We start from the raw sequence: 20,307 nt of genomic DNA, 5'->3' as shown, positions 1-20,307 counted from the left end.
TAGTGGGTAAGTTTAAAGGAGATGGGCAGGGCAAGTTTTTTTTAAATACAGTGTGGTGGGTGCCTTGAATACACTGCTAGGAGTGATGGTGGAATCAAATACAAGGGTGGTGGTTGAGGGCTATTAGAAAGGCAGAAACATATGCAGGGAATGGAGGGATATGGATTATGTGCAGACAAAGAGGTTTGTTCGATGCAGACATCTTGGGTAGAAAAGCATTCAGAGGACAGTGTACTTGAAGTGTGTATGTGAAAGGGTGCCTCTAAGAACTGAATGTACCATGATGTACTGTATAACATTGGCTGTCAGATAAGAATGACAGTCTTCAGCACAGATTGTCTTGTTGTTAGCTCTGCCTGATCAAAGTGATCGCTTTTCAGCAACAATAAAGGATCCCACGGACATGACCAGTACTGTGTTTGATTCCTATCAGACCCTCCACAAGCAGTGGAAAAGCGACAGCCTGAGACCATTGCTTGTCATGGCGGCGACTCAGCCAGCACCCACCTCTGGGTGGTGACATCGAGTTGCCTAGCAACAAGCTCCAGCGATGAAGCCTAACTTCCTGTCTGGAGCAAGTTGTCCTTGACTCACCCAAGGGTCGCCAACAACCTCCTGTGATGCTGAAGTTTGAATCAAACAACATTAGCTCATGTGAGAATATCTTAGCAGGCAATGTTGCAACTCCATAAAACTATGGTTAGACCACACTTGGAATATAGTGCTCAGTTATGGTCAGCTCATTATAGGAAGGATGTGAAAATTTTAGAGAGGGTGCAGATGAGATTTACCAGGATGCTGCCTGGATTGGAGAGCGTCTCTTGTGAGCATAGTTGAGTGAGCTAGGTAGGGCCTTTCTCTTTGGAGTGAAGGAGGATGTGAGGTGACTTGATGGAGGTGTACAAGATGATAAGAGGCATAGATTGAGCATACAGGTAGGGACTTTTTCCCAGGGCAGAAATGGCTAATACCAGGGGGCATAATTTTAAGGTGATTGGAGGAAAGCACGGGGGGGGGGGGTGGAGGTGTCAGAGGTAAGCTTTTTAATACAGATAGTTGAGTCCATGGGATGCCCTGCCAGGGGTGGTGTTAGAGGCAAATACATTAGGGGCATTCAAGAAACTCTAAGAGAGACACATGGATGAAAAGAAAACTGGAGGGCCATGTAGGAGGAGGGTTAAATTGCTCTTAGAAGGTTAAAGATTGGCACAACAAAGGGCCTGTACTGTGCTGTAATGCTCTATGTTCTATGTTCTTATGTAGATTTCCATGAGGTTCACAGAGTTTCTTCCTGCTTAGATTTGATTTGGTTTCTTGCTGCCATTGAAACTCCTGGGACTTTTTGGCACATCAGTAAAGTTAACATGAGACATCCTGTCTGTCATGTGCCCTGCAGGCCTCTGTGGTGTGCCATAGAGAATTGGGCTTCTAAGTTTCTCACACATTTCTATTTACTAATTGTCTTAATGAGAGTCATTAAGCCTTGTGCTTTCTGTTTAATCTTATCAAGTTAATTATGACTGGCATGAGTTTTCCGCTTTCTATGATTATTTAAGGAAGACTCCTGTTTAGTGCTCATCATGGTGTCCTTGTGTGGAGAATGATTTGTCTTGTGGTGTCTCTCAGTCATGCCACTGATGTTCTGTTGGAATTCCTATGTATAACCTCTAGTTTCTGTCTTCATGTGGGAGTCTGCCATTCCTCCACACCTGGGTTCTGCCGTTGCCAGTGCTCACGGTGACACCTATCATTCAGCTGGACGCGGTACCCTACTTCCACAAAACTTTGACTTAAGTCGCACGTCCTTTGTCTCAACACTGTGCTGCAGAGCTCAAAAGCATTTTCATAATAATTATTTGAGACTGGGATTGGAAGCCTGAGCTTAACAATTTGGTTGGTTTCTTGTCGGGATACTCAAAGGAAGTCTTCCACCAACTTCGATTATTTACGTCCTACTTCTAAATTATACATGCACCAATTTGGCTTAAAGTGCCATGAGAATGGTTCAGTTCATCAAAATCAGTCTCAAGATTAAGACCTTCAGTCAGATTCTCAATGGTGATCTCATTTTATCATCCAGAGAGAGAACGTTTCTTTAAAAACAGCTATCTTAATTATGGAAAGTATTTTGACAAAGCTTCATCTGCTTCTTAATTAGATATTTTTCCCTCTTTGCTTGAAGGACATTGTATAAAATAGTCTGATATATTTCCTAGAAGAACAGGTCCTAATCTAGAACAAACACATTTTGTGGTACAGTTGGATATCGGTGCAGGTGACATACAGTATAACATTTCAATTTCTTAAGGTTCTGGTTTAAGGTGATGGTCTTTTGTTTTACTGGGTTCTATTGGGTTTGTTTGCTTTGTGGCTGTAAGGAGACAAATCTCAAGGTTGTATATAGTATACATACCTTGATAAGAAATGTACTTAGAACTATATGAAACATTCCAGCAGGTTACAAGAATGGTATTATTAGATTGAGGATGCATTTCCAAAGGTCCGTGTTAATGTATCCATTGAAATCTTTGTGCATTCTTCCTTCCACCAAGATATTGGCTTTAACACTGTAGGAAGGAAAAACAGCCACCTTGCTAGCTGCTTGCGAATACAGATTTTGTGCTCAGTTTCTATAAAATGAACTGAAAGATTGAACGCTTATTTCAGGCAACTCATCAAGTGAGATAAAGATGTGCAAATTGAAAATCATTATCAAAACGTTCCTGAGATTTGGAACTGAAACGTTCTTGGTGAGGTTTGCGAGTTATTTTCCATGTCAATGATTATTTTCAGTTTTAGAATCTAGTAAAATCTTTAGAAAAATATTATTACCTCAGCCTCCACTGAAATAACTTTAAGTGATGAATCACACCTACTTTATGCCTAATGCTGTCACGAGGTTTTGTTCTGTGTTGTGAGAAGAGAAACCATACTGCTTGAAATTTTTGCTCCTCCCATCTTTATAGATTCTGCATGCAGATGATGGATCTACACATTTACTGGGCAGTAGTTGGTGAAACAAGGTTTATCTGCCCATAATTTGATCAATTTTGGAAGTCCAATTTTTATTCTTGGGATTGTAAATGCCAAAGCAAATTCCAAACACATCTCCATCAGAACTACTTGGTGGCAAGGGGAACTACCAAAATGAATTTGTGTACCCAGATTAGCGTAAAATTCTTGCAAACCAGAGTTGACTTTGGTTCCAGGACAGAGTTAAATATTATTGGATTTATAATACTATCAAAGTTGATCACATTCAAAGTCACAGTGCAATGAATATATATGAATGTCAATAAGCAGGTTCGGAGGTTTATCTGAGTCCTCCTGCTTGCTGTAAGTGCGGTAATCATGCAACTTCTTTATTTAACTACTGTATGAGGGTTTCCCCACACACATTACATAAAAACTAAGGCAGCCAGTGATAGGTTGCAGTGCAGGCAGAAGGTTCTGCATTCATCCCACCACTGCAGGAAGTTGAATACTAAAAGAGCAGTCCAAAACTCCCTTTTCAGGCAAGTCAGTAAATCCTGCTACAGGCACAAAGGACCTCAAGTGCACCTTTTTGGGAAAAAAAAAGCACCGGAGATCTTCCTGTCACTATATATTCCTCAACCAGCATTGCCACAACAAAAAGCAATTATCAGTTAGTTTGTGGGATCTTGCTGTGCACAAATTGGCCCACCACACTTCCTACATTAGAGCATTGACTCTGCATTGAAAGGAGATATGGAATGAGCTACGCACACGGTGATAACCCTCTCTGTCTGGAGGTTGAAGGGGCACCATGGCTGCCTGTGGTGTCACTGACTGCACCCAAACTCTTCGGAAAGTAAGGAACCCCATTAACTTAGATAGTCCTGTCTTGCTGGCTACCTTACAAAAATGCCAGGCTGGAGGTACTGCCCACTTCTGCCCCAGACCAGCGTATGTTGATGGGGTTCACTGGCTGCGATTGCACCTATTCTTTTGGCTGTCTGGAAAGATTCCAGAAGTTAGGATGGGATGGGATGGGACGGAGAAGAGGGGGTGAGGTGGGAGGATAATGTGCCCTGGGTCGACAGCACTCAGCATGTTACAGAATACTGGAGCATAGCTGTGTTGCTCATTTGGCTGCATTTGAACTAAATGAACAGGTGACAACATCCTACCAGTCATTAACACTGGCAACTGAAGACCTTTGTCCACGCTTCCTTCACCCAACCCCGAAGAGCAGAGTGGCGGGGGGCAGCATAGAGAGGGAGAGGGAGAGGAATGTGATGAAGTGGCCAAGTCATTTTCATGAAGGGGTAACAGCCTAGTGCACTCTAAACCACATCTTCCTTCAGCTCTGCTTAAATGCCTTCTCTGCATTTTTTCTCTCCCTCTCTCTCTCTCCACACCCGCTCCCTCACCTGTTCCTGTTCCAAAGTGACAGTGGCACATACTTATCGCCAGTGCATCCAAATCCGAACACGTATCTCATCTCTGCACGCTTTTCCAGCACTTATGCTAACGCGGGTTGATTACGAACCCTGCTAAGTGCCAGCTTGGGTTGTCAACCACTGACTTTCTCAGGAGGTGTCAAACCAACCCCCCCCCCCCCATCAAAAGCAGCCACTATTATGGATTTTCCACCACCCCACACTACTGAAAAACTACAGGAGTTTTTAGGCATGGTGAATTTCTATCACTTCATTCGGCAAGCTGCTAAACTTATGCCTCCCTTATATAGTGTGCTTAAGGGCAATAGCCCTAATCACATGCTTGTCTGGTCAGCAGACACAACCAGGGCACTTGATGATACCAGACAAGCTCTTTCCAACATATCAAGGGGAAATATAATGCCGTGGATGATTGACTCTCACAGCCAGCCATTGAGGTCATAGGGGTTGACTATGCCGTCGGCATGGCAACCGACCAAGCTACTGACCCAGAGGTCCAGGCTTACTGAACAGCAGTCACAGGCCTGCGGTTGGCTGATACTAAGTTTGGGGAAGCTGGTGTTTCTCTCCTGTGCGATGTCTCAACCAGTCGTCCTCGTCCTATTTGTGAAAACTTACACCTCTACCACTCAATAACTGCACAATAGTATTTTCTCTTCTCAGCCCATCAAGTTAAATGCAGGGGCCTTCAATAACAGTTTATCCTTATTAGGTCATTGGTGACCAATTAGCAACACCCCTCTATTCATAAATCACAAAGTTGTGAAAATGTACTTATAAGAAATTTTTACTGGTGCATTAAAATGTGCTTTGTACAGTTCCCAAGCCAACCAAAGAGCTCAAGGTGGCCACGTCTTTGCCACAGGGAACCATGGGAACTGGTGTTGGGTGGGGGAAAATAATGTGTCTTTATTGCATCAGCTGTGTGTGACCGACTGTCAACTGCCAACGTCCCCTACAGTCCTCCTCACCAGTCAAGTCCCCATCCTACACAAGTACAAGACCAGGCTCATTAGTTAAGCATGGATTTCTAAGACTGCAGTAAGCTCTGTGAGACCCATAAATTATGTAACAAATATGCACAGTGTTGCAAATTCAGACAGGCAGATGCAGGAGCAACAAATATGCTGGTGTCTCAGTTTATGCCCTTTCACTTGTCTCCTCGTTGACTTGCTGTAAGGCTTGTTCGTTGCTTTACTATGAATGAAAAGCAATGTTCATATGTTATGCATCAGGCTCCATCAGTAAGACAGAGTAGTGCACATATTGGTGACGTTACCATGTGCACAAAGCAAGCCACTGAAACCACCACTGAGCCTGGAAGTACTTGGTCCAATTTTGGGATGAAAGGAAATGGGGGCAATTGCGTTAAGATAACTGCGACGGAGTCTTCCTGAATTATTTGTACATCAAAATGGGCACTATAAGCTCCAATTTCTAGCCTTTCAATCTCCAATGCCTAGTATCAGAGGACATGATTACAGGAGTCTGAGAGAGAACGGTATCACTCTATGTACTGATAGGTTGATTCATGGGAAGACACTGTACCCCTTGAGGGGAAATTAAGCAGACTGAACTGATTCCTTCCAAAACTGAGGAGATTAAGATATGATTTCACTGAAAGGTTCAAAAATTTTATGAGACTAGACAAGGTCAAGATGTCTCCCTGGCTGGTGTGTACTGAACCATGGGTCACATCAAAATTAGAACTGACCAAGCGGATCAAGAACGGGAAGAAATTGCTTCACCCAGAGTGTGGTGATTCTTTGGAATTCTTTCTCCCAAAAGGTTGTGAAGATTCAGTCACTGACTGTATTCAGGACCAATTTCTTTTGGATAGATTTCTTTCAGAGAATCAAGGGATGGGGACACCAAGAAGGGCAGATGTTGGAATCTGGAGCAATAATCAATCAGCTGGAGGAACTCAATGGGTTGGGCAGTATCTGTGGAAGGAAACCGACAGTCGACATTTTCAGATAAGACTCTTAATTGGAACTGTAAGAGTAGAAGGAGATAGGCAGTATAAAGATAGAGGGGAAGGGGTGGATCCAGGTGAGGAGGGTGATTGGAAGACGGAGGAGGGGAGAGTGGAGATTCTGACACGGGCTGGGAGGTGAGAGGTGGAGGTGACAAAGGGCTGCAGATGGTGGGTCTGATTGGAGAGGGAAGGGGAGCATGGAACCAAATAATAGAAATGGGGAGGGCAGATGGGAACAGCGGGGAGAGTGTGTGGGTGATGAGCAGATGGAGTGGGTGAGGGAGGGCAGGGTGGAACTTGGTAGATCAGGAGGAGAGAGTAAAGGGATAAGGAAGGAGCATGGAGAATACCTGAAATTGAAGAATTCAATGCTCATGCCTCTATTTTTGTCAGTACTAAAGCTTCCTCCCGAAGAAATGGCTTCTTCTTTGTGGTAATTCTTTCCGTAACTCTTGAGAAAGCCCAATTTTGATCAAAACCTGAATGCTGCCTGTCTGTGGTGAACTACATATACCTGTCTGGACTGCTCCTGTGGCTCCTCCCACAGACTCCTGCTGACTGCTCCTGTGGCTCCTCCCACAGACCCCGGTATAAAGGCGGTTGGAGGCACTGCTCCTCCCTCAGTCTCCAGGATGTTGTGTGGTGGTCTCTTGCTGCTGATAGTGGTTTCTTGTAGCTAATAAAAGCCTATCGTTCACCTCCCATCTCCGAGAGTTATTGATGGTGCATCACTCCAATATCCAAGAAGTGATCCTTCTCTAGCCTCCAAATTCTATCAATCCTGTTTTTGTTGCTCCCTTTCTCCCTTTGTGCTGTTAGTCATAGACATATAGAGCACAGAAAAGGCCCAGTCTGTGCTGAGGAAGAAAGCAGAGCACCTGAGGGAAACACGCATGGTCACACACAAAGTCAGGGTTGAACTTGGCTGGGTACAGCTGTGAGGTGGTGGTATACCAGCTGTGCCATCCTAAGGATCAATGTCTCCTTAATTACGCACAAAGAATTGTTTCGTATTTACAAGAAGAAACAAGCTATTTGGCCTGTGTTGGTATTAATAATCCACTAAGGCCAGCTCTCTGTTCATTAACCTCCATTAATAGATCTTTGTCCCGAGTTAAAAACAAGTTATATCCCTCTGCCTCGGTCTCCCTTCTTCCCTGAAACATCAAAACTTTAGAAACTCTTGCTTCTTTCAATCCTCCTTCACACAGTTGCAATGCACAGTTTTCAAAATCCATGCAGTACCACCCGTCCACAAATGATCTCAGTGACCCTCCTTAATTCTTGTCACGAGCTCCTTCTCTTTCTGAGGCCACTGTTCATTTCCAAAGCCAAAGAAACAAAGAACAAGTGACTGAGGTCACCCACTTCCAACAATGAATTAATGTACTGTGCACTCTGTACACTGTAAATCCATAGAAATCAGCATCATTGAAATCAAAGGCAGCAATGCCTTCAAGCAATAACACCGTGCAGATTCTATATTTTGAAGAGTGTTGACTGAAGTGTTTTTCCAAATGCTCCTTTTAAAAAAAAACCTCTCCCTCTTGCCATGACGATTGGAGAATTGGGCTCATCACGTGACACTTTGTGAAGAACAAGACCAGATTCCTTGCAATCTGTCATTTTGCCAATTGCAGAATGTTGTGTTTCAGTTTCAAGTTTTAAGAAAAAGATAGCTCAGCTTGCCCACGCTTCTTCATCTAACCACTAATAACACAATGACAGTGAAGGATCGCTACTTTTCACTTGAGCTCACTAATCCAGTTTATTAACTGGATGATTTCAACTTTAGACAAACTAGTCTCAACTATAATTACCAGGAAGAGGTGCGGACATCATGGGATAGCAACAACAATAGGCCATTTGACCACTTCAGTTCATGGCTGACCCTGTCACTGGTCCACTCTTCTGCATAATCTCTATATCCCTTAATTCCCCTGAAGACTAAAAATCCACCTAAGCCTTCAATACACTCCACCTCCATGGCTCTCTGAGGTAGAAAGTTCTAAAGACAACAACCCCATGAGCAACTAGTTCAGTGAAAAAGCAGCCAGTCCCTTATCCTGAGGCAATGGTCCTTGGCTAGTCTGAGCTAACAGTCATATGCATCCACCCTGTCAAACCACTTCAGCATCTTATCCACAGATTCCTTGCTCCCGGAAAACTGTTTCCCCTTGAGGGAATGTCACATGTACGCAGAAGCAGGTTTACTCTATTCGAAGAAAATGAAGATTGCAGGAGGGATGAGAGGAGAAGATTCAAGCAGGGAATATCTGAGCCAGAAAACTTGCCTATTTATAGAAAAGTAATTAACATTCAAATTATAAGTCTCAGACGGAATATTTCAATCATGCACTATATTGAGGTGTAGATTGGATATGATTCCAGTGACATCACTGCATGTTCTTACCCCCACAATGCCATCTGTTTTCAGATACATCATCTCAGATGTACTTAGAGAGAGGCTGGCCTTTTCATTAATGTGTAAATCAGCCAGCAGGTTCAGGGGAACAAGCAGAATCTGTTCTCCTGGACATGGTTAACCACCCTTTCATATCCACTGCAACTGGCCCTCAGCCATACTGCTACTCTGAGGAACTTGCTGGATTTACACCAATTAAACTCACCACATAAATTTCAATCTGGTAATTAAGAAGAATGGTGATAATTATCAGTGCAATGCCAGTCAACTTTTCTAACCCAGACAGGGGATGACTGAAACCACTCAGTCTCATTCTTACATGTAGTAAATAGTTGTTAAAGATTCAAAAGTATTCACATCTTTTTAAAAAAGAGACTTTTATTCCCTTGTCTTTCTCTTTCTCCCTTTCTTCTGCTTCAATTTTCTTTTTGTGTCTGATTTGATGAATTCTCTCTTTCCTTCCCTCTCCTTTCATAAATCTCATTGGTTAAGGAGATAAGATTGTTGGGCCAGCCATACCAGCTCACACATACACAGTAACCTCCATAAGTTAATCTGATGAGTCTTCCACTTACAGCACAAATGTGCCATCATATCAGAAATATTAGTCCATTTTACTCTGGGTGAAATCATAAGAGTCATACAGCATGGAAACAGGCCCTCTGGTTCACTGTCTCTGTGACAACCTTCAACAACCCATCTACAGTGATCCCATTTTATTCTCCCCACATCAACTCCCTCCAGATGCTACCCCTCATTTACACACCGGGGCAATCTAGTCACTAATTAATCCACCAACCTGCACATCTTTCCTCCACTCGTCTGTGAGGAGTTTGTACATTCTCCCTGTGACGGTGTGGGTTTCCTCTGGGTGCTCTGGTTTCCTCCCACAGTCTAAAGACATACCGGTTGGTAGGTTAATTGGACATAGTAAATTGTCCCGAGATTAGGCCAGGGTTAAATCAGTAAATGCTGGGCCACGTGGCCTAAAGGACCGGAAGGGCCTATTCCATGCGGTCTCAATAAATTAATCTTCGGGATGTGGGAATAAAATAGAGGAAGCCCCTGTGGTCATGAGGAGAACATACAAGTTCCACACAGACACCAGTGGAGGTCAAGATTGAACCCTGATCTATTAAATTTACATGAAGGGCATTTTAGGACCTGACAAATGAGAAACGTGCAGCTTTCACAAAGTGACTTTCCTCTGTTTTCCATCTTGAAAACTTCACTGGGAGGATAAAGTTAGAAATTGTGAACAGGTACAAGCCTCAACAGCTTGAAGTTTTAAAGAAAACAAACGTGAGAAAATCTGCAGGTGCTGGAAATCCGAGCAACACACACAAAATGCTGAAGGAACTCAGCAGGCCAGGCAGTAACTATGGAAAAGAGTAAATAGTTGACGTTTCAGGCCAAGACCCTTCGTCATCCAGTCCTGATGAAGGGTCTCGGCCTGAAACGTCGACTGTTTCCTCTTTTCCATAGATGCTGCTTGGCCTGCTGAGTTCTCCAGCATTTTGTGTGATTTATTTTAAAGACTTCATTTTAATAATTTGAAATGGTGTGGGTATAATATTCTAGCTCACAATCATTTTAATCATTTTAATATTTGTGCTCTTACCCCAATACACTGATTCAAGTAATTCCAAGCTTATTTTCATTGTTTCACTGGCAGTGAATCACAGGCGTTGAGACCGTGAATTGTCCTGTGGTTAGTGATTAACATTATTATGACAGAATTTATTAAAATTGTGTGGGTTGAGAGAGGTGGTTGACCAATTATACAATGAATATTAGATCTTATTCGCTAACCATCGAAAGAGGCTGCAGAGGGTCATAGACTCAGCCATCTCCATCTCAGGCAAAAGCCTCCCCACCATCAAGGACATATTCAAAAGACAGGGCCTCAAGGTGGCAGCATCCATCATTAAGGACCCTCACCATCTGAGACCCCTGCCTTCTTCTTATTACAACAGTGCATGAACACTGCCTCACTAATCCTCTTTTGTACTGTTTATTTTTTATTGTAATTTATCGTAATTCTTTATGTCTTGCATTGTACTGCTGTCGCAGAACAATAAATTTAAAGACAATAAATAAATTTATTAATAAATTTAAAGATAATAAAGCTGATTCTGATTCTGACTACCTCCAATGCCCAACTTTCAATGGGTGGCACGGTAGCATCGTGGTTAGCACAACGCTTTACAGTGCCAGCGATCCGGGTTCAATTCCCGCTGCTGCCTGAGAGGAGCTTGTACATTCTCCTTGTGACCACTTGGGTTTCCTCTGGGTGCTCCAGTCTAAAGACATACTGGCTGGTTGGTTAATTGGTCATTGTAAATTGAGGATTAAATCGAGGATTGCTGGGCCGGTGTGTCTCAAAGGGCTGGAAGGGCCTATTCTGCACTGTATCTCAATAAAATAATAAATAAAATAAAAGCTTAGTTACATGAATGCATTCCATTTCCATATTTCTTATCTATATTGCTCAATATAAAGAAACCACAATAACCCAGCAATCGACAAGATGCCTTCTACTGGAGTACATGCCTTCTACACCCCTTGTACAATTTGCCTGGGCAACTTAATCCCCTGCTATGGATCAGTCTACCAATACTGTCTGATCCAAAGATGCAAGACTCAAACACATATTTTTCCAACAATTCATCTGTACAAATGGCATCTCTGGTGGCATAGAGCCATTGTGTTCTTGAAACTAAATCATCATCTTGCAAATGCACCTGTCCCAATAACTTTCAGTGCAATTTCCAACAAGGTAGTTACCTTTTATTTAGGGAATGAATTAATTTGCGTACAGTACAGTTAATTTTGATTATGGGTTTCAATGTACTTAATGAATAACTCCCAATTCCATTCCATCTACTTATCATGCTCTGTTATTTCAGCTTTAACCGTTTCATGATCGGTCTCCTCCCCAATATTCTCCCCATTCTGTAAGCACTGAAGTTCTTAACTAGCTAACTGCCTGATCCTTCTTCCTCACCCCACCCCCACCCCCCAAGTCCTCGTCCCTTACTTTTTTTGGCCACTTCTCAGTGTCTTCCCAAATTTTCCTCATATTCCTGTATTTATTTTTATTACAGCAATGAATTCCATGCACCCCCTTGTTCAAATGTTTGCACATTTCTAATCCCTTATATGTAATCAGCATCTTGACGCGTGAACATGTTTTTGTCCCAACATTGAGAGTTAATCTAATTCTTTGTTATCCCTTTCTTGATCAAAATCCCCACTTTCTTTTCACTTCACCTCTTCTACCTTGTATTCCACCTTTCTAACATCCGCTCTGGTCCAGCCTAGTGCACTTGGTTTTGTATGTGGTCCTCAGACCTTCCCTCTTGGTCACCACTCCCAGAGAGATCACTCACTGCTCAGGACTCCTGACTCCTCCGACAATCCCATTGCTTCGATAAAATAAGCACCCTGTTTGAGGAGGTCCCCAATGCTCCCCACTCCCTTTTCTCCTTTACTGCCCATTTTGCCCTCTGAATAATATTGTAAACTGATAGAGAATGTAGAACATAGAGCAGTACAGCACAGGAATAAGCCTTTTGGCCCACGATGTTGTGCCGAACAAGAGGGGATATGCTGGTGGCCTTGCTCTTGGGCCATTCACAGGTCCAGGCGGCAGGCAGTTGAGGGCTCTACCCCTCCTCCAGGGTTATGTTTGTGCCCAAGTGTTCTTGGTGAGGGAGCATGCAGTCTCTATGGGCACAATGGGGGGATTTCCGAGAACGGTAGGCCTCCCAGGGAGTTGAGTGATTTGTAGATAATAGTAACCATATGTTATTTTGAAATTGCAAACAGTATTGTAAATCCCTGATTATTATGTGTATTTTGTGAGTGAATAAACTTTTGTAGTTCTGTAAAAAAAATTAACCAAAATCTCTTCTGCCTGCCTGTGGCCTATATCCCTCTATTCTTTACCTGTCCGTGTACCTGCCCAAATGCCTAATAAACACTGCCATCGTACCAGCTTCCACCACTTCCATGACAGACCATTCTGGGCACCTACCACACTCTGTGCTAAATAAATACCCCATGAATCCCCTTTAAACTTCACCCTCTCACCTTAAACCCATGCACTCTAGTATTTTATGTTTCCAACCTGTGGTAAACCATGTATATCTGTCTGGACACGCCCCTCTGCTGACTGCTCCTGTGGCTCCTCCCACAGACCCCTGCATAAAGGTGATTGTGTCTCTGCTCCTCCCACAGTCATCCAGCACAGATGTGGTTCATTTTACTGCTAATAAGAGCCTTTCAGTATTTACTCTACTTCCAGTCTTTTGGAGTTATTGATAGTGCATCACAACCTGGGGGAAAAAATTGACTGTCTACCCTATTTTTACCTGTCACAATATTATAAACTTCTATCAGGTTTCCCCAGAGCCTCTGATTCTCCAGCAAAAACAAGCCAAGGTCTTCCAACCTCTCCTTATAGTTCATACCCTCTAATCCAGGCAAAATCCTGGTGAATCTCTTCTGCACCCTCTCCATAAGCCTCCACACACTTCCTAGAATGGGGCAGCAAACACTGCACACGATACTCCTCTCCTCTCTAATCAGATTCCTTCTTGTTCATTTATTTATCTGGAAATACAGCACGAACAGGCCCTTCCAGCCCCGACAAGCTCCACTGCCCAGCAACCCATCTATTTAACCCTAGCCTAGTCGGAGGACAATTTTACAATGACCAATTAATCTACTAACTAGTAGGTCTTTGGACTGTGGGAGGAAACTGTAACACCTGGTGGAAATCCATGTGTTCACTGAGAGAACGTACAAACTCCTTATAGATGGCACCAGAACTGAACTCTGAACTCTGGCGCCCTGAGCTGTAATAGCGTGGCATCCTTTACCTTTTCCACCGATCACCTTCCAGCTTCTCATCGTCCTCCCTCCCCACCCACCTGGCTTCAGCCATCACCTTCCAGCTTGTACTCCTTCCACTCCCCCACCTTTTATTCTGGCTTCTTCCCCTTTCCTTTCCAGTCCTGATGAAGGGTTTTGGCTCGAAATGTCAACTCTTTATTCCTCTCCATAAAAGCTGCCTGACCTGCTGAGCTCCTCCAGCATTTTGTGTTTGTTCCTCTGGATTTCTAGCATCTGTAGAATTTCTTATGTTTAGATCTAGGACTGTCGAGTTCTTGGCGTCATTCCCATCCCCCCTCCTCAATCAAACACATATTCAATAAGCAATACACCTGACTCCCTGGCTGAGTCCCACAGTGATCCAGTGAAAACTCTTCTATGATCCCATGGTGTTAAATCAGCTCCTCAAACTGCACATTCAGAGGTGACCAAAGGAAACATACTGAAAGGCGAACACAAAACCAGAAGAACACTGTATCTGAAACCATATTCTACCTCACAGCAAGTCCGATTCATCCACCACCACAGTGAGCGCTGACCGGCATTGGCTCCTGGTCAGGGAACACCTCGCATCCAATATCCACAAGTTTGTTTTCAAATCGCACAACAATCTCACTGTCCTTAGTTCTGTAACCAGACCCATAACACTTTGAGATAGCTTCACTCCTCCATTTGTAATTGCACCATCACTGACACAAGAACACAAGGTTCCTCCAGCCTGTCCTGACACTCAGTGTGACCATGTTCTCGGTATTATTTATTTATTTATCATTATTATTTGTTTTTATTGTATTTGCACAGCTTGTCTTCTTTTGCACATTGGTTATTTGTCAGTCTTTGTGTGTAGTTTTTCATTGGTTCTATCGTATTTCTTTGTTCTACTGTGAATGCCTGTAAGAAAATGAACCTCAGGTGACATATGCGTGCTTTGATAATAAATTTGTTCTGAACTTTGAACAAGGTTGGTATACCCCTGGCCTCAATTCCTCTTCAGTGCCAGTTCCACATAATCCACAATCACCAATCTTTGAAATATTTATCTACCTCCATCTTAAATATATCTGATGATCTGCACCCTGGGGTAGAGAATGCCAGAGTTTCACCACCCCTTGTGAGATGAAATCTCTCCACACCTCCATTTTAAATGATCACCCTCTAATCCTATAACTATTTCTCCTCACTCAGGACTTTCCCACTACTGGGAACATAACAGCATTTACCTTGCCTTGAAGTCTCAAGAGATTACAGATGCTGGAATCTGGAGGAGAGAAAAAAAAACAAATTGTGGAAGAACTCAATGGGTCAGACAGTATCTGTGGAAGGAAATGGACTATCAGGGTTTCAGGTCGAGAACGTTCTATCTATCCTGTCATGGTCGCCATAGGTTCTTTTGTGTCTCATACAAAATACTGGAGGAACTCAGCAGGTCCAGCAGCATTTATGGAAAGGAATAAACAGTGGACATTACAGACTGAGACCATTCATCATCTTAGCCCAAAATATCAGCTGTTTATTCCTTTTTATAGATGCTGCCTGACCTGCTGTGCTCCTTCAGCATTTTGTGTGTGTTACTCTGGAATTCCAGCATCAGTAGAATCTCTTGTGTTTATCTTTTGTGTCTCAGTAAGGTCACCAGTAATTCTTCTAGACTCTGATATAGTCCCTACCTGTTTAGCCTCCCTTGATAGGACCAACCTCTCATCTGAGGAAGTAGCTTTCCCTTTCATCTGTTCCTCTGCTCCCTTCCAAGACACTTGTTTAACCATCTCTTCCCTCCAGCCTTCACTTGTCTCTGAAACCTCCTCACCCGGTGCCCAGTTTTGTTCCCTGAAGTATCTTGGGACTTTGAATGCGTTATGTAAATACAAGTTGCTGATCCCATGTTTCTGCCTAATGCTGCATTCCGGTAAATTAGAGTTCAACAAAAATCACAAGCAGCTCCTTAACTTGCATCCACCATGCTGACATGCTCATGTGATATTACTGCAGAATACACAGTGCCCCCTCAAAACAAAATGACTCGTTACGAATTTTAATATTGACAAACCAGAGTTGTGCATGGATTTAGAATGATCGCCGTTCTTACTACTGGACATGAGCAATAAATACGCGGCGCTGGGGCGACTGCAGTCCCATCCACCGAAGCTTTGCAGAAACCCACACTGCAATCTCACAGCATATCAGAGAGAGAGTTACTAAAAAAAAAGATGCATTTCAGCTGCAATGGGATAAAGACTGCGGCCCATTTGCACTCACCTCTCAAACAACACTGAATGAAATATCCAAGGACGGGATTTCGTTTTTCTCTGCATTTAATGGTTGCCAAGCTACAAAATAAAACAAACCAGTCGTATGTGTTGTTAATTCTACTATCCCACATACAAATCCTTTATGGCTGAGTTGAGAAAAAAATAGAAGAGAATGTAGAGGGAAGCCGTTTCCAAAGCTTCTTTTCCCTGGGATCACTCAAGGATTCCGCTAGAGTGAACGGTTTGATGTCAACGGATTTTACCACCTTTCCTGATTGAATGACATTTGACAGATTGCGTTTTCGATTTAAAAAAAATCGGAAGAAACACAGTTTCTGCTTGCAGTCAGCTGGGGAAATATAACAGCTCAGGCCAAATGGGCTCCTTCTTACCTGTTATGCATCTGAATGCATGTTTTATCCCACTCGTTAAATGAACGGATGCATTCCGCATTCTGATTTCTCCGCAGCTTTGCCGGTCACTGCTGGTGTGGTGGTTGCCTAGCCCCGGAATCCACTCCCTCCAGCGGGACGCTCGCGGAATAGCAGAGAAATCGGAGGAGGAGAGCTGAATCTGTCCTCACCGCCCAATAACACACGAGCGGGAAAAGCGAAAACCTCTATTAATTACGCTAAGCCTTCATCATTAGTGAAGAACTTTAAAGCCTTACGAAGAAGCAATTTACACCAACGTTTTACAGTGAAAGGAAACAGAGAACGCGGGCGGGGAGACTTGGTGAACGAGTTGGAGGTCAGGTGGGAATGATTTGGGGTGCAAGCACGGGAGATTCTGCAGATGCTAGATTGCAGATTCTCCTCTCAGAGCGACACACACAAAATACTGGAGGAAATGGGCACGTCAGGCAGCATCTATGGAGAGAAATAAACTCTCCATGTCCTGATTAAGAGTCTCAACCTGAAATGGGGACTCTTTTTGCCTTTCCTTGGCTGCTGCCCGACCTGCTGAGTTCCTCTGGCATTTCGTGTGTGTCGCTTTTGGGTGTCAGTTGTGACTAAATGGTGGTGCAGCTGTGATTTTCAGAAACCCCTTACCCTAATGCAGGAGAAGGAATAAGACGGGTGATCGCAGAAACCAGGTGACGTATCATTCTGTGTTTTCTGGGCTCAACGGATTTGCATCCCAGCCCACGGGTTGTATGCAACAAGGGTGCTTCTCTCCTTTACAGCGTTACCCTAATGCTTTTTGCAGATTGTTTGCAGATTCTCTTCTCAGCTTCTCAAATAAACTTAACACTTGCGAACATCCGAGTCTCATAGCCTGCTCTGTCAACTGCTGTGCTCTGGACCGACGGGACGAACAGAGAGCAGTAAGCACCATTTGGGCTCGTCACCCCCTTCCACCCAGTCCATCTTCACAGTCCGTTGCTTCCGGAAGGCTAACAGTACGGTCAAGGATATCTGCCACCCTGGCCATTCCCTGTTCTCTCTTCTACTTCCTGGGAGAGGATACAGGAGATTGAAAGCCCAGACGACCAGATCCAAAAATGGCTTCTTCCCCACTGTTGTCAGACCCCTGAACCAATCACCTCTCTCACATCCACTTCCCTTGGTGCTGACACACTCTCAGACTCTTAACTCTGCCTCTCTCTGTTGTCCCTTTAGCATTTCAGTTTGCACTGCCTCCGTCTGCACGACAGTATCTGCACCGTTCTGTTGTTCTGTGTTCATCATTATATTTATTGTCATATTTATTATCACAATGCGCACACTTTATTCTGTGAGTTTACCCTTTCATTAGAGTTTATAGTGCAATGACACATGGAAAGATGCGAGCCAGCATCTGCCACTCACCTTTGCCCCCACTCAAATGGGCCATCCTGACTCAAAGTAGGGCAAACAGTACAAACATCTTAGTTTCTACCCCAGGATTAGTCATCACTATTCCACTACCCATAAGAGGAAGTAATTAGGCAGTCAGAAATATCCAAATATCCATTAAACATAGCTGCGAATGCAAGCTTCTCCCGATATAACCATCGATGACAGCGCAATAGATCCTTAGGTCAGCATTTCTACTTAGTGCAGAGTGTCTACGTTCACTGGTAGATTTCTGCAGCAGGAGATGAGTATGTGTATGTGGTAGATGAGGTCATGCAGAGGACCACAGTGAGCAATACTGCTGGCACATGTGCCGATGAGAAATCTGAGCTGTGCTGCTCCTCCACCACAGACTCGTCAACCTGATACTGAACCAGTTTGGGTTCCTCTGTGCATCAGATATCCAACTCTCACTCAACGTCAGCAAAACCAAAGAGCTGATTATTGACCAGAGGAGGAGGAAGCTGGAGCCAGTTCTCATAAGGAGATTGTAGGTGGGGAGTATCAGTAACTTTAAATGCCTTGGCGTTACCAAGTCAGAGGATCTGTCCTGGGACCAGCACGTAAATGCCATCAATGCCAAAGAAAACACGACCATGGTTCCACGTTCTTAGAAGTTTGCATAGAATTGGCATGTCATCCAAAACTCTGACAAACTTCTATAGATGTATAGCTTCAATTATACCAGTGCCCAAGAAGAGCAGTGTTCGCTGCCTTAACAACTATCATCCAGTAGCACTCACACCTATGGAGATGAAATGCTTTGAGAGGTTGGTCAACTCCTGTCTCAGTAAGGACCTGGACCCTCTGTAATTTGCCTATCGCCACAATAGGTCAACAACAGGCACAATCTCAATGGCTCTCTATGCAGCCTTGGATCACCTGTTTATTGATTATAGCTCAGCGTTTAACATCATCATTCCTATAGTTCTAATAAAAAAAACTACAAAACCTGGTCCTCTGTACCTCTGTACCGCTGCAACTGGATCTCTGATTTCTTAACCGGAAGACTACAATCTGTGCAAATTGGAAATAATATCTCCACCGCGTTGACAATCAACACTGGTGCACCATTGGGATGTGTGCTTAGACCACTGATCTACCCTCTCTATACCCATAACTGTGTAACTAGCCATAGACCTAATGCCATCTATAAATTTGTTGAATATGCAACCATTGTTGGCAGAATCTTATATGGTTATGAGAAGGCTTATAGGAGCGAGATATACCAAGTAGCTGAGTGATATCACAGCAACAACCTGGCACTCAGCATCAGTGAGACCAAAGAGCTGATTGTGGACTTCAGAAAGGGTAGAACGACAGAACACATACCAATCCTCATAGAGGAATCAGAAGTGGAGAGAGTGAGCAATTTCAAGTTCCTGGGTGTCAATATCTCTGAGGACCTAACCTGGTGCAGCTATAAAGAAGACAGGACAGCAGCTATATTTCATTAGGAGTTTGAGGAGATTTAGTTTGTTACCTAAAACACTCAAAAACTTCTATAGATGTACCGTAGAGAGCATTCTGACAGGCTGCATCATTGTTTGGGATGGGGGGCACTGCACAGGATTGAAGTAAGCTGCAGAAAGTTGTAAAATTAGTCAGCTCCATCATGGGTACCAGCCTCCATAGTCTTCAAGATATCTTCAAGGAGCAGTGCATCAGGAAGGCAGCAGCCCTCATTAAGTATCCCCACTACCCAGGGCATACCCTTTTCTCACTGTTACCATCAGAAAGGAAGTACAGAAGCCTGAAGGCACACACTCAGCGACTCAGAAACAGCTTCTTCCCCTCTGCCATCCAATTCCTAAATGGACATTGAACCCATGAACGCTACCTATTTATTTATTTATTTCTGTTTTTGCCCTACTTATTTTAACTTATCTATTTAATATACATAAATATAATAACTTTAATCCAGTTTTTTCTATATTTATCATGCATTGTACTGTTGCTGCAAAGCTAACAAATTTCGTAATATATGCCGGTGATACTAAACCGGATTCTGATTCTGATTCTGGTGAGTCTCCTGACTCGTTCCATCATGGCCTGATATGAAAGGTCTACAGAAAATGGTGGCCATAAGAAAGCAACATCCATCATTAAAGATACCCATCATCTATTCCATGCTCTGTTTACATTTCTATAATCGGGCAGGAGACAGAGGATCCTTGTGTTTCCCATCACCAGATTCAGGAACTGTTATTACCATTCAACCATCAGGCTCCTAAACCAGCGTGGGTAACTCCACTCACCTCAAAACTGAATTGATTCCACAACCTATGGCCTCACTTTCAAGAACTCTACAACTCATGTTATCATTATTATTTATTTACTTTTTTATATATTATTTGCACAAATTGTGTCTTTGCACATTGGTTGTTTGTCTGTCTTTGTAATTTATAGTTTTGTATATCCATGTGCTTATCTCTAGATAATGTGCAAAATCTGAGGAAAGTCAGGCCTGCGGTGTTGTGGCTTTTCTTCACTA

The 20,307-nt window shown here is 43.3% G+C and overlaps 1 protein-coding gene across 5 annotated transcripts in view; it reads right to left on the bottom strand.

The window, feature by feature from the left end:
- The window catches only part of b4galnt1b (beta-1,4-N-acetyl-galactosaminyl transferase 1b), a 129,351-nt gene extending 112,211 nt beyond the window's left edge, over positions 1-17,140 (bottom strand). For 2 of the 5 annotated variants that reach the window (XM_073071145.1, XM_073071140.1), the window contains exon 1: positions 15,983-16,101. In XM_073071145.1, coding sequence (XP_072927246.1) covers positions 15,983-16,038 — 56 coding nt within the window. In that variant the 5' untranslated portion in view covers positions 16,039-16,101. Of the gene's footprint in view, positions 1-6,916; positions 7,002-15,982; positions 16,102-16,367; positions 16,659-17,027 lie in introns of those variants that run through there. The other 3 variants (XM_073071141.1, XM_073071142.1, XM_073071144.1) reach the window with 3 other exon arrangements.
- Positions 17,141-20,307: the final 3,167 nt, after the last annotated feature.

Source organism: Hemitrygon akajei, chromosome 18 (genome assembly GCF_048418815.1).
Source record: "Hemitrygon akajei chromosome 18, sHemAka1.3, whole genome shotgun sequence".
NCBI classification, from domain to species: domain Eukaryota; kingdom Metazoa; phylum Chordata; class Chondrichthyes; order Myliobatiformes; family Dasyatidae; genus Hemitrygon; species Hemitrygon akajei.
This window is presented reverse-complemented; position numbering and strand designations above follow the sequence as displayed.